Source organism: Kogia breviceps, chromosome 10 (assembly GCF_026419965.1).
Source record: "Kogia breviceps isolate mKogBre1 chromosome 10, mKogBre1 haplotype 1, whole genome shotgun sequence".
NCBI classification, from domain to species: Eukaryota; Metazoa; Chordata; class Mammalia; order Artiodactyla; family Physeteridae; genus Kogia; species Kogia breviceps.
In genome coordinates this window covers 523,138-549,363 of record NC_081319.1, presented here as the reverse complement: position 1 = coordinate 549,363, position 26,226 = coordinate 523,138, and the positions used below count along the sequence as shown (strand labels likewise).

General features: G+C 59.9%; 1 protein-coding gene across 4 annotated transcripts in view; it reads right to left on the bottom strand.

The window, feature by feature from the left end:
• Positions 1-8,375: 8,375 nt before the first annotated feature.
• Positions 8,376-26,226, bottom strand: part of ALDH1L1 (aldehyde dehydrogenase 1 family member L1) — a 97,769-nt gene continuing 79,918 nt past the window's right edge. For 2 of the 4 annotated variants that reach the window (XM_067043239.1, XM_059078138.2), the window contains exons 15-23: positions 23,944-24,049; positions 22,873-22,960; positions 17,040-17,133; positions 15,543-15,642; positions 14,184-14,282; positions 13,362-13,527; positions 10,363-10,468; positions 9,695-9,894; positions 8,376-8,829 (exon numbers count right to left, since the gene is read on the bottom strand). In XM_067043239.1, the coding sequence (XP_066899340.1) occupies positions 8,774-8,829; positions 9,695-9,894; positions 10,363-10,468; positions 13,362-13,527; positions 14,184-14,282; positions 15,543-15,642; positions 17,040-17,133; positions 22,873-22,960; positions 23,944-24,049 (1,015 nt within the window). In that variant the 3' untranslated portion in view covers positions 8,376-8,773. The remainder of the gene's footprint in view (positions 8,830-9,694; positions 9,895-10,362; positions 10,469-13,361; positions 13,528-14,183; positions 14,283-15,542; positions 15,643-17,039; positions 17,134-22,872; positions 22,961-23,943; positions 24,050-26,226) is intronic. The other 2 variants (XR_010842404.1, XR_010842405.1) reach the window with 1 other exon arrangement.

Below are 26,226 nucleotides of genomic sequence, written 5' to 3'. Positions count from 1 at the left end.
CACCAGACTGACCCCGCAAAGTGACTGGAGTTTAGGGCCCTCGGCCCCTTGCACAATGAGCCCAGCTGCCCTGCAGCACCACTCAGCGGTGCCTGCAGAGCCCCCGGCCTCCTGCCCACCCTGTCCCACAAAGGCCCCCTTCTGCACGGCCTCCTTCGGCCTCTGCTTGGGGACTGTTGCCCCCGGGGAGGGTCAGGCGTGGGCCCTCGGCCTCCTTCCTTGTGATCTCCCGACGCCTCTTAGCCGCGTCACTGTGCTATACTAGGGAGGGTATTTTTGCCTCTCACACCCCAAATTCCTCAGGGGACTGTTGGTTCGTCCTGGGATTCCCACCGGGAAGAGACTTGGAGTTGAGCTTGTCTGGGAGGTGGTCCCAGGAAACCCGCTGGGAGAGTTGGGGGGGTGGGTAGCGGGAGGCGGCCGGGGTGCCTGGAGCTCAGTCCCGTCCTGCCGGGGCCTCGGAGATCCCACCCCAAGGCCCTGCCAACTCCTACCCCACCAGGCCTCAAGTGAGAGCTGTTTCCAGAACAACAGAGCCCTGCACCTTCAGGCCAGGTGGGCAGGTGGCTCACGAGGGCAGAGAGACGTCCCGGGAGTCCCTGCGGGTCCCACAGCCGGGCTGCGGGACCTAAGATTTGCAGGCATGCACTCTGGGCCCCTGTGCTTTCTGTATGGTCCGCGGACGCCCCTTCACGGATGAGGAAACTCCCAAAGGTCAAGGCCACGCCTCGAGAGGCAGAGCCGGGCTGCAGACTCTGTTCTGAGCCGAAGGCCAGTCTCTCCATCCCATCGGTCTGTCTCTTTCAAACACATGACTGAGTGGCTGAAGGGCCGCACTCTGATTAACCCAGGGCTCCAGGCAAGAGTTCACGGCTCCACGGGTGGCCTGCTGTTTGGTACTGAGGTTATAATACCGCACTGCCAGGTGAAACAGTAAAATTCCAAGGAATGCAATTTGGTCTCTAATGACTCTGAAGCCTTGTCTAGGGCCCTCGGGGATCCCCCCACGGCTCTCGGATAACCCAGAGCCGGCGCTGCATGCCCAGCCCGGCCTGCCCTGCGCTTCACTCACACGACCCCTCGTGGGCTTCTGTGGGGACATCACGGAGACCCAGCAGCGGAAGGGGCTGCGAGGCCGGGGGCTCGGGGCTTTGTGTGCCCAGCTCAGCGCCCTCCTGCCATGTGCTCGGGAGCTGGGCCCGGGGGAGCAGCGGGGAGGAAGAAACGGGCCTGCCCTCCCGGGTGCTCAGCAGTGCTGGGTCAGGGGCGCGGGACCTCTCGCCCTGCTGGACGGCCTCCCCACGGCAGGCAGCCTGGCGGTCTTCTCCACCCTACACCGCCGAGGCCGGAGCAGGAGGGCTCACCTGCCTAAGATGCAGGCACTCGGGTGCACCTTGCAGAAGCTGCTGGTTCTCCCTCCTGGTGGGGCGTCAGGAGCGATGGTCCAGCTCCCAGGACCCGGCCGAGCAGGGCCACCGTGGGGGAGCGGCCACCGAGAAAGCGCCTCAGGGCCCCGGCCGGACCTGCAGGGCCCGAAGCGACGGAGCCACCGCTAACGACAGTCCTGCACTTCGAAGAGAAGCTGGCAAAGGGAAGAGATCTGGCGTCAGTGAGAGTCCGTCCCCCGACCCGTGAGACGCAGATGTTCCCTCCCCAGCGTCTCCCAAAGGCCATGCCCTGGCCTGGAGTTTGGCCCATAAGAAAGCCGTACTGGGTCTCTGTCCACTGTTCCTGGCACAGAGCTCCTAGAACCCTTGGCATTTCCCCTGCTGAGAAGGATGAAGGTGTCTTTCCGCACGTCGATGAGGTGACTCTGGGAAAGCAGCCAAGGATGGGGCTGGATGCCAGGGGAGCCACCGCGTGACCGAAGGCCCGGAGCGTGGGTCCCAGCCCGACCTTCCGGGAGCGGAGGGGGGCCGGAGGTGGAATCAGTCACCAGTGGCTCGTGATGTAGTCAATCACGCCCGCGTAAGGAATCCTCCGTAGAAACCCCGAAGGAGCGGGTTCAGAGGGCACCCAGGCTGGGAAGGCGTGGAGACTGGGGAGAGGAGGGGGGGTGGGGGGAGGGGCGTGGCAGCTCGGGACCCTTCCCCACACCCTCCCCGGTGCGTCTCTTCCATCGGGCTGCTCCTGAGTCACGTCCTCTTATCATAAGCCTACGATCTAGTAAGTAAAGGGCTCCTCTGAGTTCTGCTCTGGCAAGCTGCTCTCGCAAGTTCATCAAACCTGAGGAGGGGGGCGTGGGAGCCTCTGATCTACAGCTGGTGGGTCAGAAGCACAAGTGACAACCTGGCTTCAGCTGGCATCTGAAGTTGGGGGAGAGGTCGGGGGGGGCACCCCTGTGGGACCGAGCCCTTAACCTGGGGGTCTGATGCCCTCACAGCTCTAAACTGTTGTGCACTGTGCAGAGACTAGGCACAGATTTACAGGTGAATAGGGTTCATCTTTCTCCTGCTGGCGGTGAGTGCCAGCTCAGCTCCACCAATCACCTCACTTGCCATTAACATTAAAGTCTCTGCTGGGAGAGTTTCAGTTTTGCAAGATGAAGAAGTTCTGAAGAGGATGCTGGTGACGGTTGCATGGCAACAGGAGCGTACTTAACGCCACCGACCTGTACACTTGAAAGTGGTTAAGATGGTTACGTTTTATGTTATGTGTACTTTACCACAATTTTCTAATTTTGGAGCCTTTCGAAAACGCACAGGCCCTGATCAGGCCTCACCCACTTTGCAGCTGAGCCCCCTGGTTCTACCGTGAGAGCAATCTGAATTCAGGTTAGTTGCCAGAGCCTGAGCAGACCCCAGCTCTCCCGCCTCTATGTACTAAAGCACATAATGTTTTATTTAAAATCCCTTTCCTTTATTTCTCATCTGTATTACAGTGAGGGCAATATATTAATTTATTTAGATTACGTGTATAGGTGGGTAATGTGAACTGCAAATCATTAGAGGATATAAAAAGGGTGATATAAAAATATTTGTAATATAAAAGGAAGATATTGGGATGGGCAGCATTGAGAATATTGACTTTGTTTTGGATGCTCCAAAAACGTACGGCTTTACTACAGCCTCCTATAGTCTAGCCCTTCCTTCCCTGCCTGAGTCCTATAGTCTAACCTGCACTGAAACATTGACTCAGAGATTTCACTTCTTAAAGCTGTCCGTGTCAGTTAGCTTTTGCTGCACGAGAGACCACCCTGCCACTGCAAGGCTGGAAACAGCAGTCATATTTATCCCACGATTCAGTGGTCAGCGCTGGGGCTGGTCTCCTCAGATCCTCACCCGTGAGTCTGCAGTCAGTTCACGGCCACTTGGGTGGCTGTGCTCTGGGGCCCAGCAACACTGGGCCCACGCCTCTCACCCTCCACGAGGCTGGTTCAAGCGTGGAAACTGTGTGTCTTCTTGAGGCTGAGGCGTGGACCAGGCACTGCATCACATCTGCCATACCCTACTGGTCAAAGCAAGCCACAAGACCTGCCCAACCCAATGGACGGAGAAGCAACCCTGTTACTTGGTGGAAGCAGCTCCAAAAATCGTGGCCGTTTTTAGGACTCACCATGTGGGTCCCACCTCATTCCCTCTCCCTGCAGGTCTTTGCTCAAAGCGCCCCGTATGAAATAGCAGCACACCACCCACTCTCCCCACAGACAGCAGTCCCCATGCCTTACTGCTGTGGTTTTCTCCCAGCGCTTATCACCAGATCATATCTACTATATGAAATAGAAAGCAGACGCCTGGCCACTCGACGTGTCCTCTCCGCATCCCCTCGAGTACAGAACCATCTCGTCTCTGGGACCATGTCCTCTGGAGGGGAGGAGGGGAAGGAGCTTACACAGCATGCCCCCCTCACCCCCCCCCCGAGACCCGTGGGGCCTCCTCCCTTTGAATCCTCTTTCCTTTATTATGTGGAGCAATCCTGTGACCATGTTTTGATCCTGAACGTCCCCACCAGCTCCAATATTACCTCATCAGAAATTTTTTCCTGAATAAACGCAAGGCTTGGCCTCCGGTGAGTTCCACCTCTTCAAGTCCGATCAGCAGAGAGCTGAGGGCAGCGGTGTGGGCAACGGGCAATGCCAGCCCCGCTCCCACCGAGCCCTATGGCTGGAGCAGGGGTGCCCACACCCCAGCTGCCCTGCAGGGGTCATAGTGGCTGTGGTCGGACGCGTCCTCTGCTCGCCTTGCGGAAGGTCCTGAGAACGACCGTCTGAAGCTTACCGCTGTGGATGAAAAATTAACCAACAGTCAAGCTGAGAAAGAAACAGAAAATTTAGTTTGAGCCAGCCTGAGGATTACGACTCTCGGGAAACTCCGCGGACCGTCCTGAAGAGGTGAGGGGGGAGGCCGGCGTACGTGTGACTCGGACCAAGGCCTACGGGCAGCCAAGCACACGGCTTGGTAGGAGGTTTTACTGCTGTTCACGAGGGACAGATACCTTCACGGCTTTAGTGCTTTTCTAAGTGTGGGAAGAGGTACGAATCCAGGTTCATAAAAATTTTCTCCAGAAAATATCGAACCCTCTGAGGGTCAGTCCTGCCGGTGTCCCCCGAGCCCAAGTGCCTCATCCTGACCTTCGCCCTGAATTCCTTTCAGCGTGTCCTGTAGGTCAGCGACCGTGGTGGTTGATGACTTCATTCTCGGAGGACTGGATGGTGGGCAACCTTCTTTATGGCACAACCCCCTCCCTTTTGTCTTAATTTTGACCAAGGTTTGGGAGGCATGTCAGGACCAATTTATCCCATGGCGCTAGGAATGCCCATTCCCAGGTCAGGCGAGGATTTCCTCGATAGGCCACTCAACATGCTGTTACTGGACTAGGTAGGCCCCGTTAACAGTAGCCCAAAGCCTCTGGGCCGCCTGTCCTACTAGTCTGTTATGGTCCGGGATGTGGTTCCCTCTTGTAGCGTCTTCCCATGTCTAGAGTTACACTATTGCAATCACTGATCTTACAGAACTGTGTATTTGACAATTGTTTTAGGTCACCTAGTCATCATTATTTTTATCGGGTTTAGTGATGCAAGAAACAGTCATCTTGTAAAATAGGCAGAATACAAGTCATAGAGCTAGTGACATTAATACGGTCAGAAGTAAGTATCTGAGCTAAGAACTTCTTTTAGGTGCAGCCCAGTATGTCCCCAGGTCGTCTGACCGGTCTGTTCTGCACCAATCACTATCTTTAAGGGAAACGACAGAGTGGCCGTGCCCATCAGGTCCACCAAAGATGTCTGCACGTGCAAGGTGAGTGGGGGGGGGTCATCGTGACCTCTTAGAGGATAAGGAAAGAATGTTACCTTCTAAGGAGTTCCATGGCTGTCGCCAGAAGGAGGAAAATTGATTTCTGTGGCTGAGCAGATATTTCTGCCATTGGGGAGGTCAGGTTACACCCAGTGCGGACGCCCATGCACACTGGTGGGGAGGGAGGAGGCCAAAGGGCAGAGAAGAAGTTTATGTTTAATTTTTTCTTGTCTTGCTTTAAAGTATGAATTGTATCTCATCCCCACCCTGTGTAAAATCGTGTAAGACAGTGGTCATCACATTGTAAAAGGTGTTTGAGGAGGACTCATAAGATGAATTTCATTCCCTTCTCCGGAAACACAAGCTTGTTTCTGTCGCACAGGCACCGCGAATTAGGTCACTGATCAGGTTTCCTCCCACTCTCTGCAGCTGGAAAGCCCTGACTAAACTGTGCTCCAGCTTTAGAAGCGGATAGAGTTTCCCTGCAGGCAGCGTCGGTGCCAACCGCGTCCCTGCTCGTCTTCCTATTGCACTTCTCTGCCCTGATTCACCCACGCATGTTTCAACTGTATTATTTTTCTAAGCTGCCTTGAACTCTTCGGTCAACTCGGTGAGGACAAATGCATTTAAACATTATAAAAAGGGAGGGGCAAGTTCACCGTCTCCATGTAACGGGCTGCTGGCGGGTCCACGGCCTCAGGGCACCACCCTGCGGTATCCGCTTGTCCAGAAAACGCCCACCACCGGCTCCACCCGGGCCGCTTCCAGCCCGCCCCAGGGGAGGAGGGAGGGAGTGACTGACAGCCTGAGCCCTGACTCCCCTTGCAGGCCGTGCCTCGGGAGGAGCAGCTACCACGGCCACTGGAGCTCCATCCACTTGACTGGGCTCTGCGGCCACGGCCCGGCTGCAAAGGACGCTGGGAACTCTGCGTCCTTCACGCAGCCATGTGCCCGGGTACAATTTGGGAGTTCTATGACTTAGGAAAGAAGGGGACAAAGGGAAAGAAACGGCCGATAACTCATGTCTTATGCTCCTTACTGTGAGATACTAGAAAGTACATGTTTTCTCCACCCCAACTCCTGGCACAGAGCCCCTGAACCCTTGTAATTTCCTAAATGGTAAGAACACCGGGAGCATCTTTTTGTTTATTGAGGCGACTCTCGGGGGCTTCTGGTGGGGTTGGTCACCAGAAAGACGAGGCCAGGATGAGAAGCTTCCGATTCTCAGCTCTTCTCCTGCCCCCCACCATATCCTCCAGAGAGGGGAGGGGGGCCACGAATGGAGTTAATGATGGATCACACGTACATGAAGAAGGCTCAAGAAACCCCAACAGGACAGGGTCCAGGGGCTGAGCACATCCACACCGGGAGGGTGGCACCCCAAGTGCATGGGACAGAAGCTCCTGTGCTCAGACCCTCCCAGGCCTCGCCCTACGCGCTCTGGCTGTTCATGGTTCCTTTATCACATCCTTTAATAAACTGACAGGTGTACGTAAGTGTTTCCCTGAGTTCCGTGAGCTGCCCTAGCGAATGGATTGAACCCAAGGAGGGGGTCCTGGGAGCCTCTGCTTTGCAGCCACGTCAGACAGAAGTTGCAGGGACCCTGGGCACCCTGGTTGGGACTGGCTCCCGGGGGGCGGTCTTGCGGCGCTGAGCCCTCAACCTGCGGGTCTGACACTAGCTCCGGGCGGCAGTGTCAGAATTTGGTTAGATTGCAGGACACTCAGCTGGTGTCACAGAGAACTGCTTGGCGTGGGGACCGGCCCCCCGACATCTGGCGACCAGAAGGGACCTGTTCCGTGTGGAAGTGAAGGAGCCTCACTGGAGAGACAGAGCCAGGCCGGAGCACTGGGTGCTTTGCTCATATGCTTGCCCGTGGCTTCTGGAGGATCCTTGAATCCCTTCCGGAGACAGGATGCAGGACAAAGCCAGGCGCCGCCTCACACCTGAACCAGGATTCTCAAGTGCAGCTTAGTCGCCCGGCCAGCCAAGCCCCGGGCCACGGGGAGGAAGGTGTTTCCTAGCTCGACCTGGGCGAGGCCGGGCTGTGCTGCAGGCCCTGCCTGCTCTTCTGCCTGCGGGGCTGTTTTCAGGGATGCCAGGCCGGGCCCTGGGGACCCTGCAGGCTCTCAGCTGGCGGGGGTGGGGCAGGAGAGCAGCAGCGGAGGGCCAAGCGGGCTGCAGAGCCCCGACTCTGCTGTGGATGCCCTGGCCCCGTCAGGAGATAAGAAGGCAGGTCCTGTCCCCTCCACCGGGGGTCCTCACGAGCGGCCCCAGGCAGGGGACACAGTCCAGAGACGAAACACATTTCTCCCCTCTGTGGGCAATGGGACTGGAGACCCGGCACCTGGTCGGGGGCTGGCCCTGCCTTGGGCAGGCAGGTGGGCGTGGGGCGGGGTCTGGCTCCGGGGCTGCGTCGCCCCTCCAGGCGGGGTTGCTGGTTCGTCCTGACCCCTCCGAAGGTCTGGGGAGAAGGGCCGCCTCACGCGGAGAGGACACAGGGAGAGAGGCCGCCCCAGGGCGGAGCGAGTCTGGGACCCCTGCCGGCTCTGCGTTGGTGGGCTGTCCTGCAGGCAGGGGTGTCCGAGGCCCTCGCTCCTGGGATCTGAGGACAACGACGTCCACTCGGCCCCCTGGTTTACAAACGGGGGAAGCCGTGGGCGGGGGCAGGGAGGGGCTGTGCGGGGTAGTGTCTAGTGAAGCACAAGGAACCCCCGCCTCGGGGCTCTTCCTGTCACTCCCCAGGGAGGGCGGGGCGCTGTGGGCGGGGCGGACGGAGAGGTAGGGGCGGGGCGGGGGTAACGGGGGCGGGGGGGAGGGGAGGGGAGGAGCGGGGAGGAGGGGAGGGGGGGAGGGGAGGAGGGGGGAGGGGAGGGGGGGGAGGGGAGGAGGGGGGAGGGGAGGGGAGGGGAGGAGAGGGGGGGAGGGGAGAGGGGGGAGGGGAGGGGAGGAGAGGGGGGGAGGAGGGGAGGGGAGGGGCGGGGAGAAGCGCGGAGGCCCCTGGGCCCGGGAGACCCAGAAGACACAGGCAGGGCGAAGGGCGAGCACACCCACCGGGGCCAGCAGCCTGGGGCCCGAGCGGAGCCGGCCGCCCCCGCGGGGCCCTGGACGGCTCTGCTCGGCAGGGGGAGGGGGGGGGCGGCCACTTGCTGGGGAGGCGTCTGCGGCCCAGCCTGCTTCCTCCCTGGCGTCTCCCGGGGTCACCCCAACAGACGTGCGTCCTAATTTCATCTCAGCTCCCGGTTTCTGAGGCGGGAGCCGACACCCTGCCCAGGAGGGCGCCTGGCTCTCCCGAGCCCGGCCAGCTGGCCCGAGAGCAGGACTCGCGCGGAGGGTCTGGGCACACAGACGGGCCCGGACGCAGGGCGCCAGCCAGAACCTTTATTCGCACGGGGCCACTTTCTGCCCGAGCCGACGGGACAGGATGGGGGTCCCAGGTGGGGACAGGGGTGCAGGCAGGAGGCTTCCAGCACGTTCGGGGAGGGCCTGTGCCCTGCGCGGGGCGAGCCCACAGCCGGGGACACACCCTGAGGCCCTCCTCAGTACTCGAAGGTAACTGTCTTGACCCGCAGGTACTCATTCAGAGCCGCCTCTCCTGCAAGACACGGCGAGCCCGGGGGCAACGTCACGGTCCCCGCAGCGCTGGGGTCTCATGACCCCCCACCCCCGGAGTCATCTCCCAGATCCCCGTCATCTCATGACCCCGGTGGCCCCGTAGCTGACAAGGGCATTCTCCTCTCCTGCACCTTCGCACCCCCCCCTGCCCCGCTGCAAGCTTGACATCAGAGTTGATCCCCGACCGGACCTAACGCCCAGCTTCTGGCTTCCACAGTGGCAGGAGGCGGGGAGTGGGACCCACCCTACATTACAGAGCAGCCAGGGAAAGAGGGGTGCCGGGCGGAAGTCCTCTTCCCTGGGCAGGCAGGCCCGGTGACACCGTCTCTACACTGGGACTCACGTCACCACATCGGGCACGCTCGGCCCCCACGGGTTCCCCTCTCTGAAGCCTGAGCCCTGACAGTGGTCCCAGGCCCCACAATCCGGCCGTTACCTGCCTTCCTGGCCGCCTCCCCGCCCCTGGGCCCACTCCAGCACTCGGCCTCTCTCTGCAGCTCCAAGACCAAAGCTGGTTCCCTCAGGACCCGCCGTCCCCTCTGGCAGGAATGCACGAACCTGGGCCTTCAAGGCAGCTCCTCTAGCCACTCAGGTCTCAGCCCAGAGGACACCTCCTCAGGGAGGCTCACCTGGCCCCCAGCTAAAGCCACCCTCCAGCCTCCCGTTCAGATCGCTCTGTCTGGCCGGCCTCGGGCAGGATCCGGCTTCCAGCCCCATTTATCACCGACCCTCTCCCAGCAAGAAGTGAGCAGCCGTCTCGTCAGCTCCACCCCTGGCCCCTGGGACTGAGTGGGCTAACCGATGTTTGTTGAATGAATAAATGAAAGCGGGCACGATAAGGTTACCCAGGTCTTTGCCAAATCCCGACTGCTTGAACCCTCCGAAGGGAGCAGCCACGTCGGTCTTGTTGTACGTGTTGATGAACACGGTGCCCGCCTCTAGCTTGTCGCTGGCGTACAGGGCCTTGCTGACGTCCCTGGTGAAGACGCCAGAGGCCAGGCCAAACTCTGTGGCGTTGGCCCGAGACAGCACCGCATCCACATCACTGCAGGGAAAAGCCAGGAGGGCCTCCGTGAGGAAGGCAAGGGTCTAGCCCTGGACGTGGGACCCAGAGAGAGCTGCGTCCCCCGCCCCAGAGGGGAGCCCGATACGGCACAGGGCACACACCGGTCAGCCCCATCGACCAAACTGCAGATTCACAAGCGAAATAAACAATGTTTGCTATTCCAGCCACAGAGGTTTGGCTGGCTCATGACGCAGCCGTGGGTGCTCAGGGCTGAACCCAGCACACCGTGGAGACGCCCCGACAGATGCGGAGGACACTCCCGGGGGGCCCAGCCACCCTGCGGTCCCCTGGGGTCTCCACCCCCGCGGCTGCGAGGAGTCCGCGGGGGCCGGGCTGTGTCCACAGCCCCACCCGTCTGAGCTCCCCTCCCGGCCCCGCAGCTCATGCGAAGACCCCAGTAACAAGGGCAAGAATCAGGCTGTGGTGACCCGTAGGCGGGCTCCCTACCCATTGGCGAACCGAGAGATGATCATGACGGGGCCGAAGGACTCCTCCTGAGCTATGAACATGTGGTCCTCCACGTCCGTGAACACAGTCGGCTCGAAGAAGAAACCTGAGGCAGAGACAGAGGCGTTCGTGACACTGTGGGTGGCATTCCTACCCCAGGAGCACGAGTCCTGACCCTCACAGCCTCTCAACTAAGTGCTGTAAGGAAGTGAGGTGATGCTGGGAGCTGCTCTGTCCACCGCCAGGGCTGCAGCTCGCAGCCGGACAAAACCTGGGTTTTTCTAGTGACCTGTAGTCTGAAAGCACATCTGGATCCTGCGGCTAGTACAGCCTCCGGAAGGCCCTCCATCGGCCCCGTGGAGGGGAGCTTGGACAGTGGTCCTGGCGGACGGGCCCTCCCAGGACAGCCTCTCCATCCTTCCTGACCCTGCGGGGTGGGCGCTGCCTGCCCGGGGGTAGGAGCCGGTGCTCTCGGCCAGACACACCTTCTCCCATCCCGACTGCCGCCCCACAGGCCCTGGCGGCCCCACAAAACCATTTCTGGCAGCAGAAAGGCATTCTCTGACTACTTCTCCTCTGGACATAGAGCTGCGGGCCCTGAGACCTGCTGGACTAAGGTTTAGTTTGGCCTGATTCAGGGAAAACCAAGAGACTTGAAATTTTCTACCTCTAGTGTCTAGAAGAACAAAAAAAAATTTATCTTTAATAAAATACTCCATATTTTTATAAAATTTATAAATTACATTTTAAGAGTCATTACAATTTCTAAAACATGAGTCATGTATGAACACATGTTGACCCCTGGGGTGTGACCTGTATTCACCCTGTCTGCAAAGGAAATGCGCCCCCAGGTCCCGGTGCTCCGGGGTGGCCGGCCTCTGCCCACACCCCCGACCCCCTGCGCGCCGGGCCCCGGGAAGGAGGGCCGCACGCCCGGGCTCCCTCATCCTCTGGCCTCCGGTTGGCTGGGCCACCGGGAGGAGCCTGTATTCACAGCACTGCCCCCCATGGGGTCCCAGGAACTCTGCCCCCTGCTCTTGCCCATCAGGCCAGGGGGTGGTGGGGAGCGGCCCCCACGGCTCCTGGGTGCTGCAGCCCGAGCTGCTCCGCAAAGGTGCCTTCACGTCACGTCAGCCCCAGACCCTGGCTTCGTGGAAGCCCAGGTTCGTGGGGGCAGGGAAGCGGGCAAGCAGACAGCGGCGGCACAGTGGCTGCAAAAGCTCTGTGCAGGTGGGAGGTGCCCCGGGACGCCCGAGACCTGTGGGAGCACCACGGCTGCGGAGCGCGCCATGCCCGTTAAGGGTATTCGGCCTGGAGGGGCACGGCCAACTGAGCACAGGCTCCCAAAATAGACGCAGGCATTCGTGCGTGCCTCGAGAAGGCTGAGCCTTCGCTCTGGGGACTTCTCCAGCCACGTTTTCCCCGAGGTGATCAGTGCATGACGAGTGCAGGTGAAGCCCCTTCTGGACGGATGGAAGCCCCCTTTTTTGCTAATGTTTATCACAAGCTCAAGAACAATATGCCCAGTCATAACAGAAACTTTGGGTACAAACAGAGAAGTTAAAAATATTGTTATCAAGAAGTCAGCAGGATGAAGGAGAGACTGATCCCCAAAGGAAGAAACTAACCTAATCTTAAACAGAACCCAGTGTGCCTTAACTCCCCGAACTTCCTGTCTCTGCATATTATAAAAGCTGTGCATATACACAGTAAAATTGACACTTGTTTGCAATGGCCCCGTCCTCACGCTTTCCTCTTAACCTTTCTCTTCATCCCCTGCCGCCTGCATTCGCGCCCTCGGTCGTGCTGGCAGCGACGCACGGCCTGAGCCCGAGGTCAGCTGAGTGATGAGGTCACCAGGTGGGCACGCTCAGGAGGCGTCTGCTACGCAGAGGAGCAGGTACCACACCGGGCAGGAAGCCGCCCGGCGTATTTGGAGGGAGAGTTAAGGGCCGCAGGTTAGACACAGGCGGTGAGACACGCTGGAGCGAGCCTGCCTCTGTGGAGGTGCTCCCCGTGGGAGGTTTCGGCACGGGGGACACACAGCCAGCCGCGGCAGCCGCGTAAATGCACGACTGGGAGCTCAGGAGGCCCCCAGGACCCCGGTGCCGGTCCAGACTCAGGGGAGAGTTGCCACGATGGTGGCAGGAAAGATCTCCGGGTTTGAGAGAATCGGGCAGTTAATTAAGAGCCGGGGTCAAGAAAGAGAGGAGCCTGGAATCCGTCGCCTCCTTCCCTCCCTCGTGCCATCGGGCGGACAGGCCGGCGTGAGGCTCGGTGCCGGCACCGAGGGTTGGACGGTGAGGGTGTAGGAAACAGACGTGTGCCTGACAGGGGGAGCAGGTGGTCCGAGGGGAAGCAGCCCAGGTCGTCCGAGCCCCCTGCTCCGGCTTCGTGGGCTCGGTGACTGGATTGGACCGAAGATTCTAGAGGGGCAGGTGTGTGTCTGGGGTCAGGTCGGGGCTGGGGGTGCTGTGACGAGGTGGACTTGGCACCACTGAGACTGAGGGGCCTGGGTGACGTGCAAGCGGAGAGGTCCAGGGGTCAGGAGTCTGGGCGAGGAGACAAGTCCTGGGCGGGTCTGAGCCGCTGCAGGGAAAGCGTCCAAGCTCAGGACAGACCTGGGGCTTTCCCTACATTTAAGGGACCGGTGGAGAGGGCGTTTCCGGCCAAGAGTGGCCTTGGAGGGGTGATGGCCAAAGACAGGAAAACCATGAAATCCAGCACCACGGATCCACGGGAGGAAAGAGTTTCAAGGACGCAGAGACGCTTGGGCAACCAGGGCCACTCCAGCAGAGGTCCCGCCGGCTCCAGGGCCTCATCTGAGCAGCCCCACACCTGACCTGGGCTGGCAGGTGTCCAAACAGCCAAGGCGCCCCCCAGGCCCGAGGTCCCGGATGGGGGGCTGGAGCCTGGGAGCCCGGCCGTGCGCCGCCCGCCCCGGAGGCCACGCCGCCCGCTGCCTTGGCTCGCCCACGCGGCCGGGAGGGCCGACCGACCTGGCCGGGGGACTTGGCTCCCACCGCAGACCAGCGTGGCCCCTTCCTTCACGCCGCGCTGGCAATACTCCACCAGCTTCCGGACGTGGGCCTGGTGGTTCTGTGGCCCGTGGCTGGTGTCCCGGTTGAGGGGGTTGCCTATCTTCATCTTCCCCACCTCCTCCACCTGCAAAGGCCCCCGTCAGGGTCGCCCGGCGCCGTGGTTTCTCACCAGTCGCCGCCTGACCCGCCTCCCACGCGTGCCTCTTCTTCAGCGACCAAGCGCCGGCCCCCGAAGAAAGTCCGCACGCAGGACTCTGACTCCTGGCACCATGTTCTGGTTCCAAACCTGCCTTCCAGGCCGAAGCCCCCAGCGCACCCTCTGGCCAAGGAGACCCGGGCCTGGTGCCGGGGGCTGGACTGACGCAGGTGTGCAGAGAGGTGGGAGGTGGGGGGGGCGCGGGGGCAGCACAGCGCGGTCCTGCGCCCGACCTCCCAGACGGAGGAGCTGCGGGCCACGGGGTGGGGGGAGGGGACCGTGACGCCCCGTGACGAGGTGGGCACACAGAGCGGGGTGCAGGGGCTGCACCTGGACGCCCCCCGGCCCAGCCCCACGTCTGCCCGCCCGGGCGGCACCGGGAGGGCCCCGCCCGAACACGGGCCCCGCTGCTCACGTCAGGGGAGCTGCGGGGTTGCCGTTTCTTGCCGAAGTAATAAAAACCGGGGAAGACTTGTCACAGCGCCCCCGACCAGGCGGCTGGCGCCTGGCCCGGCCCTGGCTGTGCCCGCCAAGGCCCTGTACCCGGTGAGTGGGCAGTGCCCAGGCCCTGCGGCACAACTTACCACCCTCTGCACAAACTGGTCGTGAATTGAGTCCTCTACAAAGAGCCGGCCGGCGGCAATGCAGTTCTCGCCTTTGTTGAAGAAGACAGAGCTCATTCCCTTCGCAGAAGAGGGGACAGGGCTGGGTTACGACCCCCGGGCGCCAGCCCCCAGCCCCCACCGGACCCAGGCGCCCCCTGATCGGGAAGGGGAAGAAGGCAGGTGTCCTGACCTCCGGCGGCCGTCCAAGCTCACCGGCACTGGGCACCATCCCCAGAGAGGAGAGGCCACAGGGGAACAAGCGGGAAGTGAGGCCGCTGGGGGACCAGGCCAGCGAGGGGAGCACGAGAGGGCGTGCAGTGGGGGAGCCTGGACACCCCGCAGCCTGGGTGGGCTCGCGGGCATGACGGGGCTCAGGAGTGCACCCTTGGAGCTGAGCCTGGAGACGGGGTCTGCGCCCTACAGCAGGCGGCAGGGGTGGGCCTCTCGGGAGGGATGGTGCCCGCCCAGGCCCGAGTCCCGCAAAAACATCCTCAGAGGCCCCAGGGAGCCTGTTCTTTGGACCTGGGGAGCCGGGGGTGCGGGGACGGAGGGAGGGAGAGCCAGTCAGGCTCAGCGCTCCTGGAAGAAGCTGGGACTGCACTGCCCAGAGACACAGACAGGCCTCCGGCCTGGCAGCATCGGCCTCTGCTTGGCCGCCAAGACCCTGGGCCGACAGTCTCCCTCAGTCTACCCTCTAATGAGGCTGGAGCCCCTCCAGGCGGCGCCGGGCTCGCATCCTCCTCCGGGTCACAGCAGCACCTGGGAGGGGTGGGGGGTGTCTGGGCCCCTGCTGAGCGTGGCCTGACCGCCGGCTCCCGCTGGTGTGCAGAGGTGTGGCGACGACAGTGACGCCGTCAGGACAGCTGACCCACAGCGCCTGCCACGTGGACCACGGCCTCCAGGCCTGACAGCTGAATCCCGTACTCCCACCCTCCCCACCATCCCGGGGAGAGCGCAAGGCCCGGAAAGGCTGCGTGACCGGCCCGGCGCTGCCCGGCGAGTCCGTGGCGGCGCCGGACCAGTGCGGGCGAGCCGCAGCCGGGGAGGCCGGTGCCGGTGGGGTCCCGCCCAAGTGCCGGCGCTTCTGCTCGCTTCGCTGCGGGACAGGAAACCCGGCCGTGCCGATCTCAGAACAGACGGAACACTGGCTCCCGTCTCCCCATCTCTGAAGCCAACGGCAGTTAACCCTGCAGTTGTGAAACTTCCCGGGGGGTCTGTTCCGCAGCTACGTGCCACTCCTTGTCCCCAGGAACTCTTCCTTCCTTCTCTGTGGTCCAGGCTGACTGTGCGTCCGCCCGGGGACCCTGAGCCCCGCCCCCGGCCCTCCATGGCCCTCACCATCTGCACGGCCTTGCTGAGGTCGCAGTCAGCGAAGATGATGAGGGGAGACTTCCCGCCCAGCTCCAGGGAGACCTTCTTCACGTTGCTCAGGGCACAGCTGAAGGAAACAGAGAGTTGGCTAGCTGGGTCCCCGGAGCCCGGGACATGGGGTGCGGGGGGAGCGCGCGGTGGGGGACGAGGGCTCAAAAGGACGGCGGAGGGTCCGGGCTGGGGGGACCCCCATGTGACCCAGGCCGCGCCTTCTCCCGTCACCCTCCCCTTGTCCCCCCGCTTCCCCTGGCTCCCTGCCGCCTTCCTAACCCAGCAGCCCAGCCCAGCCCTGCCCCAGGCCTTGCTCCCACGGGCGCCCCTGCACCTCTCCCCTCGCAGACGAGCCTCCAGCGCGGCCTCCCTGTCTCCAGGCCTGACCCCAAGAGGAGGCCACGGAGAGCCACTCGGATGGGCCCCCGTGTGGTGCCCGCTCACGAAGGGGGACGTGGCCCCCACCTCAGGGCTGAGGGCTACAGAGAGGCCTGTGGGAGCCAGGGCGGGGGCAGGGCTGCAGCTTTAATCCCCACGGAGCTGCCCCGCCACAGATGGACCGTCCTGAGAGGTCCCACGCGTGACCCTCGGAGCACAGCAGTCAGGGCGCTCAGGTGTCCTCAGAGGAAGGGCTTGGAGACGCTGCAGGTCAGACGGCTAAGCAACCCCCAGCTCCTCTCCCTTTGCACCTGTCACTCAAAGTGCAGATGGCTGCCCAGACCTCACCCCAGAAATTCAGCTGCACTGGCAGGGGTGGGGGGTCAGGTACCCTGTGAGGCTTGGGGCAGCCAGAGCTGCAGCTGCTGCCCTGGGGTCCGGCCCCATCGACCTCTCTAAGCTCGTCAGCAGCACGGACCAGAGCCACCGACGTGCAAACTTCCTTCCCAGGACTGGGGGAAACAGGCCTGGAAGGGTCAGAGCTCGGCCCACGTCGTGTCATAAATCAGCGACACGACCCAGTGGGTTTGAGGCTGAAGTCCAAGCACTAAGCCGGGAGTGGGCCCTCGGCCAGCGCTGGTCAGCAGGAGAGGGCGAACGCCTCCCATACCAGCCGCAGGACATGGTAATTTTTGTCTAGTGGGCACATTAAAAGCAAGCTCAAAAGAAATCGGTGACATTAACTCTATTGTATTTAACCCCATCAATAATAATATCATTTCCACTGGTAACCTACATAGAAATTGTCGCGATGCTCTACTCTGTGCTAAGTTCCCGAGATCCGTGTCCCTCGCGCTCACAGCTCGTCTCAATCGTGGCCCTGGATCGCAGTCAAGCCCCTGCCGCTTGCTGGTCCCACCCTGCTGCACCGGCCCGACCGAGGGCTCGTCAGACCCATGCAACCAGGGTCTGCAGTGGCCCCTTCCCGTGACAGCTGCGGGCTCGGGCTCACGCACTGCACCGTCCACTTCACACGCGGGACCAGAGGCCGTCGGGCCCACAGCGCTGGCCCCTCCGCTCACTCCAACCGCCTACCTTTTCATGATATGCTTTCCCACCTCGGTGGAGCCCGTGAACGCGATTTTCCGCACGTCGGGATGGTCCGAGAGTCTCTGGCCGACCACTGAGCCTGGGGGAGGAGCGGGCGGGGGATAAGGATGGCCACGGTGCCAGGGCGAGGCAGGGGTCCGGCCACCCTCCTGCACCCCGTCCTCCCAAGGCCAGAGCTCGGGGCCCACGTGCCAGGGCCTCAGCACCCCGGGCTCACCGCGCCTTGGTCCCTGGTGTGGGCAGAACTGTATCTCCCCAAACTCACAGGCTGCAGTCCTGACCCCTGACCTCAGATGTGACCGTACTGGATGTACAGTCTTTAAAGGGGTGATTGAATTAAATGAGGTCATTAGGGTGGCCTTAAACCAATATGACCCATGTCCTTATGAGGAGACAAGGCCACACACACACACAGAGACACAGACGAGCATGTGGGGATGCAGAGGGAAGGGTGAGATCCCCCAACCAGTACTCACTACCCTCCTGTGGGGATGCCTGGACTCCCGGACCCGCAGGGACCCTCCCCAACGCGGCCAGCGCCTACTGACCCTCCCGGACCCGCAGGGACCCTCCCAACGCGGCCAGCGCCTACTGAGCCTCCCGGACCCGCAGGGACCCTCCCAACGCAGCCAGCGCCTACTGACCCTCCCGGACCCGCAGGGACCCTCCCAACGCGGCCAGCGCCTACTGACCCTCCCGGACCCGCAGGGACCCTCCCCAACGTGGCCAGCGCCTACTGACCCTCCCGGACCCGCAGGGACCCTCCCAACGCGGCCAGCGCCTACTGACCCTCCCGGACCCGCAGGGACCCTCCCAACGTGGCCAGCGCCTACTGACCCTCCCGGACCCGCAGGGACCCTCCCAACGCGGCCAGCGCCTACTGACCCTCCCGGACCCGCAGGGACCCTCCCAACGCGGCCAGCGCCTACTGACCCTCCCGGACCCGCAGGGACCCTCCCCAACGCGGCCAGCGCCTACTGACCCTCCCGGACCCGCAGGGACCCTCCCCAACGTGGCCAGCGCCTACTGACCGTCCCGGACCCGCAGGGACCCTCCCCAACGTGGCCAGCGCCTACTGACCGTCCCGGACCCGCAGGGACCCTCCCAACGCGGCCAGCGCCTACTGAGCCTCCCGGACCCGCAGGGACCCTCCCCAACGTGGCCAGCGCCTACTGAGCCTCCCGGGCTGCTGTGCAACGAGACCTCAGGGTCACCTCTGCGCAGAGTTCACGCGAGGCCCCGGATGACGTCTATTCCTCTGGCTGGTCTCCTCCTCTCCTGCTTCCCTGACTGCCTTCCTCCACCTCCTTGCACCCCACTTCCCTCTCCCCACTCTTACAACACCCGGTGCCTCTGGCTGCACTCTGGGCCCCCTTCTCCTCTCAATTCACGGTCTCCTCAGTCATCTCACCGCGGCTCACCTCTTCAAACGCCATCTGCAGGCTCACCACCCTCTCAGTCTCTATCTCAAGTCCAGCTTCCCTGCATCCCGACCCATCCATCAGTCCTCGGCCTGCTCGGCACCTGCCCTTGGATGCCTTACAGCCGCTCAAAGCCAGCGTGTTTGACCCCGACCTCCTAAGCTTTCCCAGACCTGCTCCTCCCCCACGTTCTCCATGTCGGGCAGCAACCTCTCTGTGCGGCCAGCCGTTCAAGCCAGCGCTCAGTCCCCACACCTGCCCTCCCCCACCCTCCACTAAGCAGCTGGTCCTGGGGCTCCTCCACCCCACCCAGTCCCCCCATCGCCATCGTCCCCCTGCCTCCACACCTGTGGAACTGCCTGTGCCCAGCGCACCAGTGAAGGTCCGCTTCGGAAGGTTCCGAGTAGGACACTTGCATTCTCTCTAAATACTTCAGGCTCCATAAGTGATTTCGACGCTAATTTCATTGCCCCCACTAATGTTTTAAAAAATCACTGTTTTGGGGAGAAAATATTTGCAAAAGATGTACCTGATAATGGATTATTATCCAAAATATGCAAAGAACTCAACAATAAGGAAACAAACAACCTAATTAAAAAATGAGCAAAATATCTGAAAAGACACCTCACCAGAGAAGATATTCATATGGCAAATAAGCACATGGAAAGACGCTGAACACCGTATGTTATCAGGAAAATTTAAATTAAAACAACAGTGAGACACCACTACACATCCACAGAATGGCCAAAATCCAGAACCTTAACAACACAAAATAATAATAACACAAAATTTAATAATAACAATAATAATATCACTGTCTTAGGCTATCCACGAAACATTTATAAGAAGCTATCATATAGTAGGTCACAAAGAAATTCTCTATTTTAGAAAGTAGAATGTTTACAGGCTATTATGAGCTGGATTGTGTCCTACCCAAATTCACATGCTGATATCCTAATACCCAGTACCACAGAATGTAATTTTATTTGGGAATAAGGTAGGTTGCTGTTGGGACAATGGTGTCCTTATAAAAGGGGAAGCTTGGATACAGACACGCACAGGAAAAATGCCAGGTAAAGGTCAAGTCACAGGTCAGGGTGACGCTCTACAAGCCGCAAGAGGCAAGGAAAGGGCCTCCCCCAGAGCCTTTAGCGGGAGCACGGAGCTGCCGACACCTGGATCTCGGATATCTAGCCTCCAGACTGTGAGCCAATACATCCCTGTTGTTTAAGCCCCCTGGCTTGGGGTACTTTGTTATGAAAGCCCTGGCAAACTAATATACAGGCTGAATTCTCTAATTATGACATAGTAAAGCTAGAAATATTAGAACAGAAGTTTAGGGGGGAAAAGGCACCTGAAAAAAAAAATCTCTCTTTACTTAGCAGGTCAGAGAGGATACCAACATTACAACGACGTATTTTTTAAGAGTAATAAAAACATAAACACAACATATTCAATAGGCATGAGGTGAGAGTCACCACCAAAGGCCAGTAAGAGGGGCCCGATCGGCAACTTCTCAGGCAAACAACCAAAACTGGTGAAAATTATTTAAAAAAACCCAACAATTTAAAGTCTCCGTAAATTTTCCTAAAGGCGGACAGCAAGCGAAGAGGCGTTTATTCAGGAGAGTCCGTGGCGCCTGAGCCGTGAACCGCTCTGCCCTGTCCTCCAGCCTAAGCGGGTGTGGTCAGGAAGGCGGTCCAGGGACGCGGCACCTCTCCAGGAGGGGAGGCCCGCAGTGCTTCTCATCTCCTGCAACCCCGAGTTTCAGACGCTATAAATTCTCTGTGAGTATGGCTCGCCCCTGCTATTCTTGTAGGGTGACGGCTCCCTCCCGGGCGTGGCAGGCCGAGTCTCCCGGGACCTCTTCCACCAGGTCCCAGCTCCTGCGCCTCTGCCCAGCGCCCGAGGCCGTGCCTTATAGATTTTGGCCCGGGGAAGAGGCTTTCTATAAAAACAGCTCCAAAACACTCCCCAGAGGAAGTGACTTTATTTGAAACTGTATGAGGAAGTTCAATCCTAAGGACATGCTCAAAAACACTGGAGATTTTGGAGGTAAACGATTAAGAGGAGGCGGGTAGCTCTATGGCAGCAATAAGATAAACCACAGGTCATCTAGTTTCCCAGAGAGAAGCCGGGAAGAGCCCTTCCGAGCAAGAACAAACCTCAAAGGCTGAGCGAAGAGACAGGAATTTAATCAGGTCAGGCTGGGGAGCAGTTTCTGCCCCAGGGTACTGTAGAAGACACTAGGGCAGCCAGCCTGCAGCGAGAGGAGCTGAGCAGCTGGTGTGATGCCGACAGAGGCGGACACATGAGCCGACCCGGAGAGGAAGAGGCCCCTGTACACCGGCCGCCGCTGCGCGACTGCACAGCCCACCGCGGCGCTCTCTGGGGGGCGACCTCACTGGCCGCACCCTGCAGGGGAAGGAGACGTCTCTGAAACCGTCCAGCAGGTCACTGAACAAATAAACAAGAAAATGGTGAACGCAAGCTCTGGAGAGGGCACGGGGGACAAGTACCCAGAGTTGGTATGATCTGTTAACCTAAAATATCTACTTTTTAACAAAAAACTTATGAGGCATGCAAAGAAACCGCAGAATGTGACGCATCACAGGAAAACAAGAGCAGGCAATATAAACTGACATGGAGAGGACCCAGACGTCACACTTAATAAAGACTTCAGGGCAGCAGTTATAAAGACGTTCAAAGAACTGAACAAAACCACATCTAAAGGCAGCTGTGATATGATGTCTCATCAAACAGAGAATATCAAGAAAGAACAAATAAAAAAACAGCGAGGAGCTAAAAAGTACAACTGAAATGAAAACTCAGTAAAGGAGCTCAACAGTAGCTTTGAACTGGCAGGAGAAAGAGTCAGTAAACTTGAAGACTAATGGAGATAATGCAATCTAAAGACTAGCGAGAAGGGACTTCCCTGGCGGCACTGTGATTAAGGATCCGCCTGCCAATGCAGGGGACACGGGTTCGAGCCCCGGTCCAGGAAGAACCCACATGCCGCGGAGCAACTAAGCCTGTGCACCACAACTACTGGGCCTGCGTTCTAGAACCAGCGGAGCCACAACTACTGAAGACTGTGTGCCTAGAGCCCGTGCTCTGCAACAAGAGAAGCCACCGCAATGAGAAGCCCACGCACCGCAACGAAGAGTAGCCCCCGCTCGCGGCAACTAGAGAAAGCCCGTGGGCAGCAACAAAGACCCAATGCAGTCAAAAATATATAAATAAATAAATTTATTTTTAAAAAAAGAATAGCGAGAAAAAGAATGAAGAAGAGTTCCTCATAGAAAAGTGGTGCAGCAGTAAGACCATCAATATACTCATAATGAAAGTGCCAGAAGGCCTGCAGAAAGAGAAAACCACAGAAAAAAATATTAGAATGAATAATGGCTAGAAACTTCCCAAATTTTATGAAAGACATTACTCTATGAATCCATGAAGCGGAATGAATTCCACATCAAATAACCACAAAGAGAACCCTACCCAGATGTATCATAGTAAAAATGCTGGAAAACGAGGACAGAGAAAACTCTGAAAGCAGCAAGAGAAAACTGACTTGTAAATAAGAGAACTCTAAGAACTATAAGATCAATAGCTGACTCCTCAGAAACAGCAGAGGCCAGAGGGTAGTGGGATGATACAATCAGAGTGCTGAGAGAACAGAACTGTCACCAAGAATCTTACATTCAGCAAAACTACCTTTCAAAAACTGAAGGCAGGGCTTCCCTGGTGGCGCAGTGGTTGAGAATCCGCCTGCCGATGCAGGAGACACGGGTTCGTGCCCTGGTCCGGGAAGATCCCACATGCCGCGGAGCAACTAAGCCCGTGAGCCATGGCCGCTAGGCCTGCGCGTCCGGAGCCTGTGCTCCGCAACGGGAGAGGCCACAGCAGTGAGAGGCCCGCATACCGCGCAAAAAAAAAAAAAAAAAAAAAAAAAAAAACTGAAGGCAAAAGAAAACATTTCTGGATAAACAAAAACTTACAAAATGTGTTGCTAGTAGACCCACCTATGAAAAATACTTAAGGAAAACCAGTGACCTACATGGTAATTCACATCCACAGAAAAAAAACAAAGGACACCAGTAAAGGTGATTATATAATTATAAAAGACAGGGTAAATGCGTATTTCCTTTCCTTTCTTAACTGATAATTCCCAAGTTGTGTAGTTTCTTCCAGGGCACACACACAGGTACAGAAAATGGAAAACATCTGGGGAGGCATCTGAACGCTAAACCCTTCCAGGTGCAGCTCTCCCCCACCGCAGGGCAGCGTCCTCCGCCTCCAGGCAGGCCTCCCCACCGCTGCCCCGCCCACCAGGCCGCACCACGTAGAAGGCCCTGTTTTGACCAAATGCACCTCATGCCCCCGACCACGGCCCTTACCAGGTCCTGGCAGGATGTTGATCACGCCCTTGGGAAAGCCAGCCTTCAAGGTCAGCTCTGCAAACTTCAAGGCTGTGAGTGGGGTCACCTGAGGAGGCAGGACAGGAGGGAAGTGGGCTCCTCCATCCCCTGCTGGTGGCCGTCCCCTGCCCTCGACACCCCACAAGCCAGCAGCCGCTCCTCTTCTGGAGGAAAAGGGGTAACTTTCCTCGCCTGGTTCGGTGGTCCACGCCCCCGCACTGCTGGGCCTCAGGCTGAGAGGTGCATCTGTGGGTGCCCAGACTTTGTGGGGGCTGGGTGAGTGGGGCCTTCCAGGGACAATTGCTTTGACCTCTCAGCATCCCCCACGCTAAAGAGGAAAGTTAAGGGTCACCTCGGGGGTTAGTGAGCAGATGTATGCAAGTTACTGGGAAATTTGTTATGCATGTTAATATGCCTGAGGAGTGCCTAACTCAGGGTAGATACTATAAACCAGTATCGTTTTGCTGGTTTTTTACTATGTTACTATCCTGGAGGCCAAATCACCCCAGCGGAGCTGAGTGAGACGCCCTGGGCCCACCACCCCAGCATCTGAGCTCCAGCTCCTAACTAAACCCTCCGAAGTACAGATGAGGGTTCGAGGCTCATGGGGTGGCCTCACCGCAGGGCACCCTGCTCAGGCGACTCAGCCTGCATGAGGGACCCCGTCACATGGCTTCTCTGAGAGGGGCCTGGGTGGCGGACACACAGAAGCTCCCCCAGGATGTCTGGGCCCTGAAGCACCAGCTTTAACAGCAGACACCCAGGGCTTGGAGCCCGGATCCCGGTTCCCGGGGCCGCACAAGGGGGCTGAGCTGGCGTCTGTGAAAGACCGCCGACCACTCACCAAGCAGCTGCACGCACAGCCCGGCTAGCCTGACTCGGCCCCGTGGCCCACACACCACCAGATCCGCCCAAGGCCGCCTCTGCCCGCCGTGCGCCGGCCCACGAAGGCCGCCCCCACCCGCAGAGCCCTCCCCCTTGCCCATCAGCCCTCGCAGGTGCCCCCGCCCTCCAAGCCCTCACGCCCCGCCAGGACGTGCCCGCACCCACCTGGGCAGGCTTGATGACCACCGTGTTCCCCGCAGCCAGGCAGGCGGCCGTCTTCCAGGACAGCATCATCAAGGGGTAGTTCCAGGGGATGACAATGCCACAGACCCTGTCGGACGAGGGAAGCGGGCCTTCACCTCTCCGCTCGGCCTGGGTCCCGCGTGGACCTGCCACCGCCGCCTCTCCACTCCGGGGCCAGGCTCCTGGTGCGGCACCAACGGCCCCGCAGAGGGGCCGCTGACACCTGCCCTCCCAGGCCCTGATGGGGCAGCATGTCCAGGCTGGCAGTGGCCCCTCTTCCCCGCAGGGTGTGATGGCAGGGGACACCGCACAGCTTCTGATGGGACACGGTCTAGGGACACAGTTAGGTACGGGCAGCACCAGGAGCTGGGGAGGTGACAGCAGGCAGGGGCTGGCAGACAGTCAGGGGTCACAGGGGTGGCCGGGGGGAGGCGGGAGAGAATCAGGGGTCGTGTGTGTGGACCAGGAGGATTCGAGGGAGGGTCAAGGGTCTCACAGGTGGTTGTGGATGAGGATCCTCCTGGGCATTAGGCCAGGGTCAGGGCCAAGGAGACAAGAAGGATGCAGTCAGCCTGGGGACCTGACGAAGCCCGCCTGCTATGCACTGAGAGCTGGTGTCCAGCGTCAGTGCTTCCCCTTTGTCCCAGAGAAGCCTCTGGCTGGGCGGTGTCTCCATGGGGGGAGCCCCCACGTCCTAGGAGACCTACTGATGACACCTGTGCTCCCAAGAGGCATGTGGCCCTGCCTCCTCCTGACCCCGTAGAACTCGGTGATGGCAGCCCCTCCCTGTGAATCAGACAGTTACATGAGCTTGTCCACATGGAGCCCCGTGCAGACCAAGTGACTGCTGTTTCATCATCGTCACTGCCGTCTTCACCATCATCTTCACCATCGTCTCCATCACCATCATCTTCATCACCATCATCTTCATCACCACCATCTTCATCACCATCATCTTCACCATCGTCTTCATCACCATCATCTTCATCACCTCCGTCATCTTCACCATCATCTTCATCACCTCCATCATCTTCACCATCGTCTCCATCACCATCATCTTCATCACCTCCACCATCTTCACCATCATCTTCTTCACCATCATCACCACCATCTTCAGTGTCAACATCTTAACCGTCGTCATATTCATCACCGTCTTCTTCATTGTCATCATCCTCACCGTCATTACCACCATCCTCTTCATCGTCAGCACCTCCATCATCATCAGGGAACGTTTCCCTAAACGACGGTGGCTCAGCTGACCCGGAAGTGGGAAGAGCACGCGCAGAGGCCAAGGGCATGGCGGGTCGCTGAGCGGCCACAGGGCTCATGGGCCAGGAGAGCGGGAGTGCAGTGGGGCCTGGGGCCGGCACGGGGCCCCCCACACCGTCCTGGGAGTGGTGGGGTGTGCTGAGGGGTTAGAAAGCTGGTCCTCACCCCACATACACCCAGCACACCCAGAGGGACAAGGCAGCCCCCAGGGAAGTGGGAGAGGTCACCGAGGAGGAGGAGGCTGAGGCTCCGAAGAAGAAAGCGCAGCAGAGACATCCTGCCCTCGAGGCTGAACCATGCCCTCACATCCAGTGCCCCAGGCGTGACCCGATCTGGAAACAGGGTCACCCCAGGTGTAATTAGTTAAGATGGCGTCTGGCTGGATTAGTGTGGGCGCCTAACCCCGCGTGACCGCCATCCTTATGCACCGAGAGCCCTGTGGAGACAGACCTGTGGAGAGAGAGGGCCGTGTGGGCGCCAGGGCAGAGCCCAGGGGCACCAAGGTGGCCGCCATCACCGAAGCCAGTGGGGCAGTCTCAGAGGGAGCCACCTCTACCGACACGTAGCCTGGGACCCCCCGCCCCCAGACCGCGAGACGACCAAGTCCGCGGCGCGAGTCTCGCAGGCTGTGCTGCTTGGTTACGAAGCCCCGACAAAGCCCCCCACCCGCCGGTACGGGGAAGGCCTCCCCACCGACTCGCCCGGCAGCCAGGCACCCGGGCAGGGTCGGCGTCCGACTCGGTCTGACGGGCTGGGCACCCTGTGCAGGGGCTGAGGCTCGGGGACCTCGCAGACTCGCGTGACCGGCACCCGCACCCGAGGGGGGCTCCGAGCAGGGTCCTGGCTCCACACTCCTGACACCTTGGCTGGGTAGCTCTTTGCTCGGGGGGGGGGTTCCTGCAGCCCCTGTGTCCTGACCCCATGCTCTCCCCCGGCACTGAGCCCCTCCCGGCGGCGTCTGCATCCACGTGCTGAGCCCTCAGCTCTGCCACATGC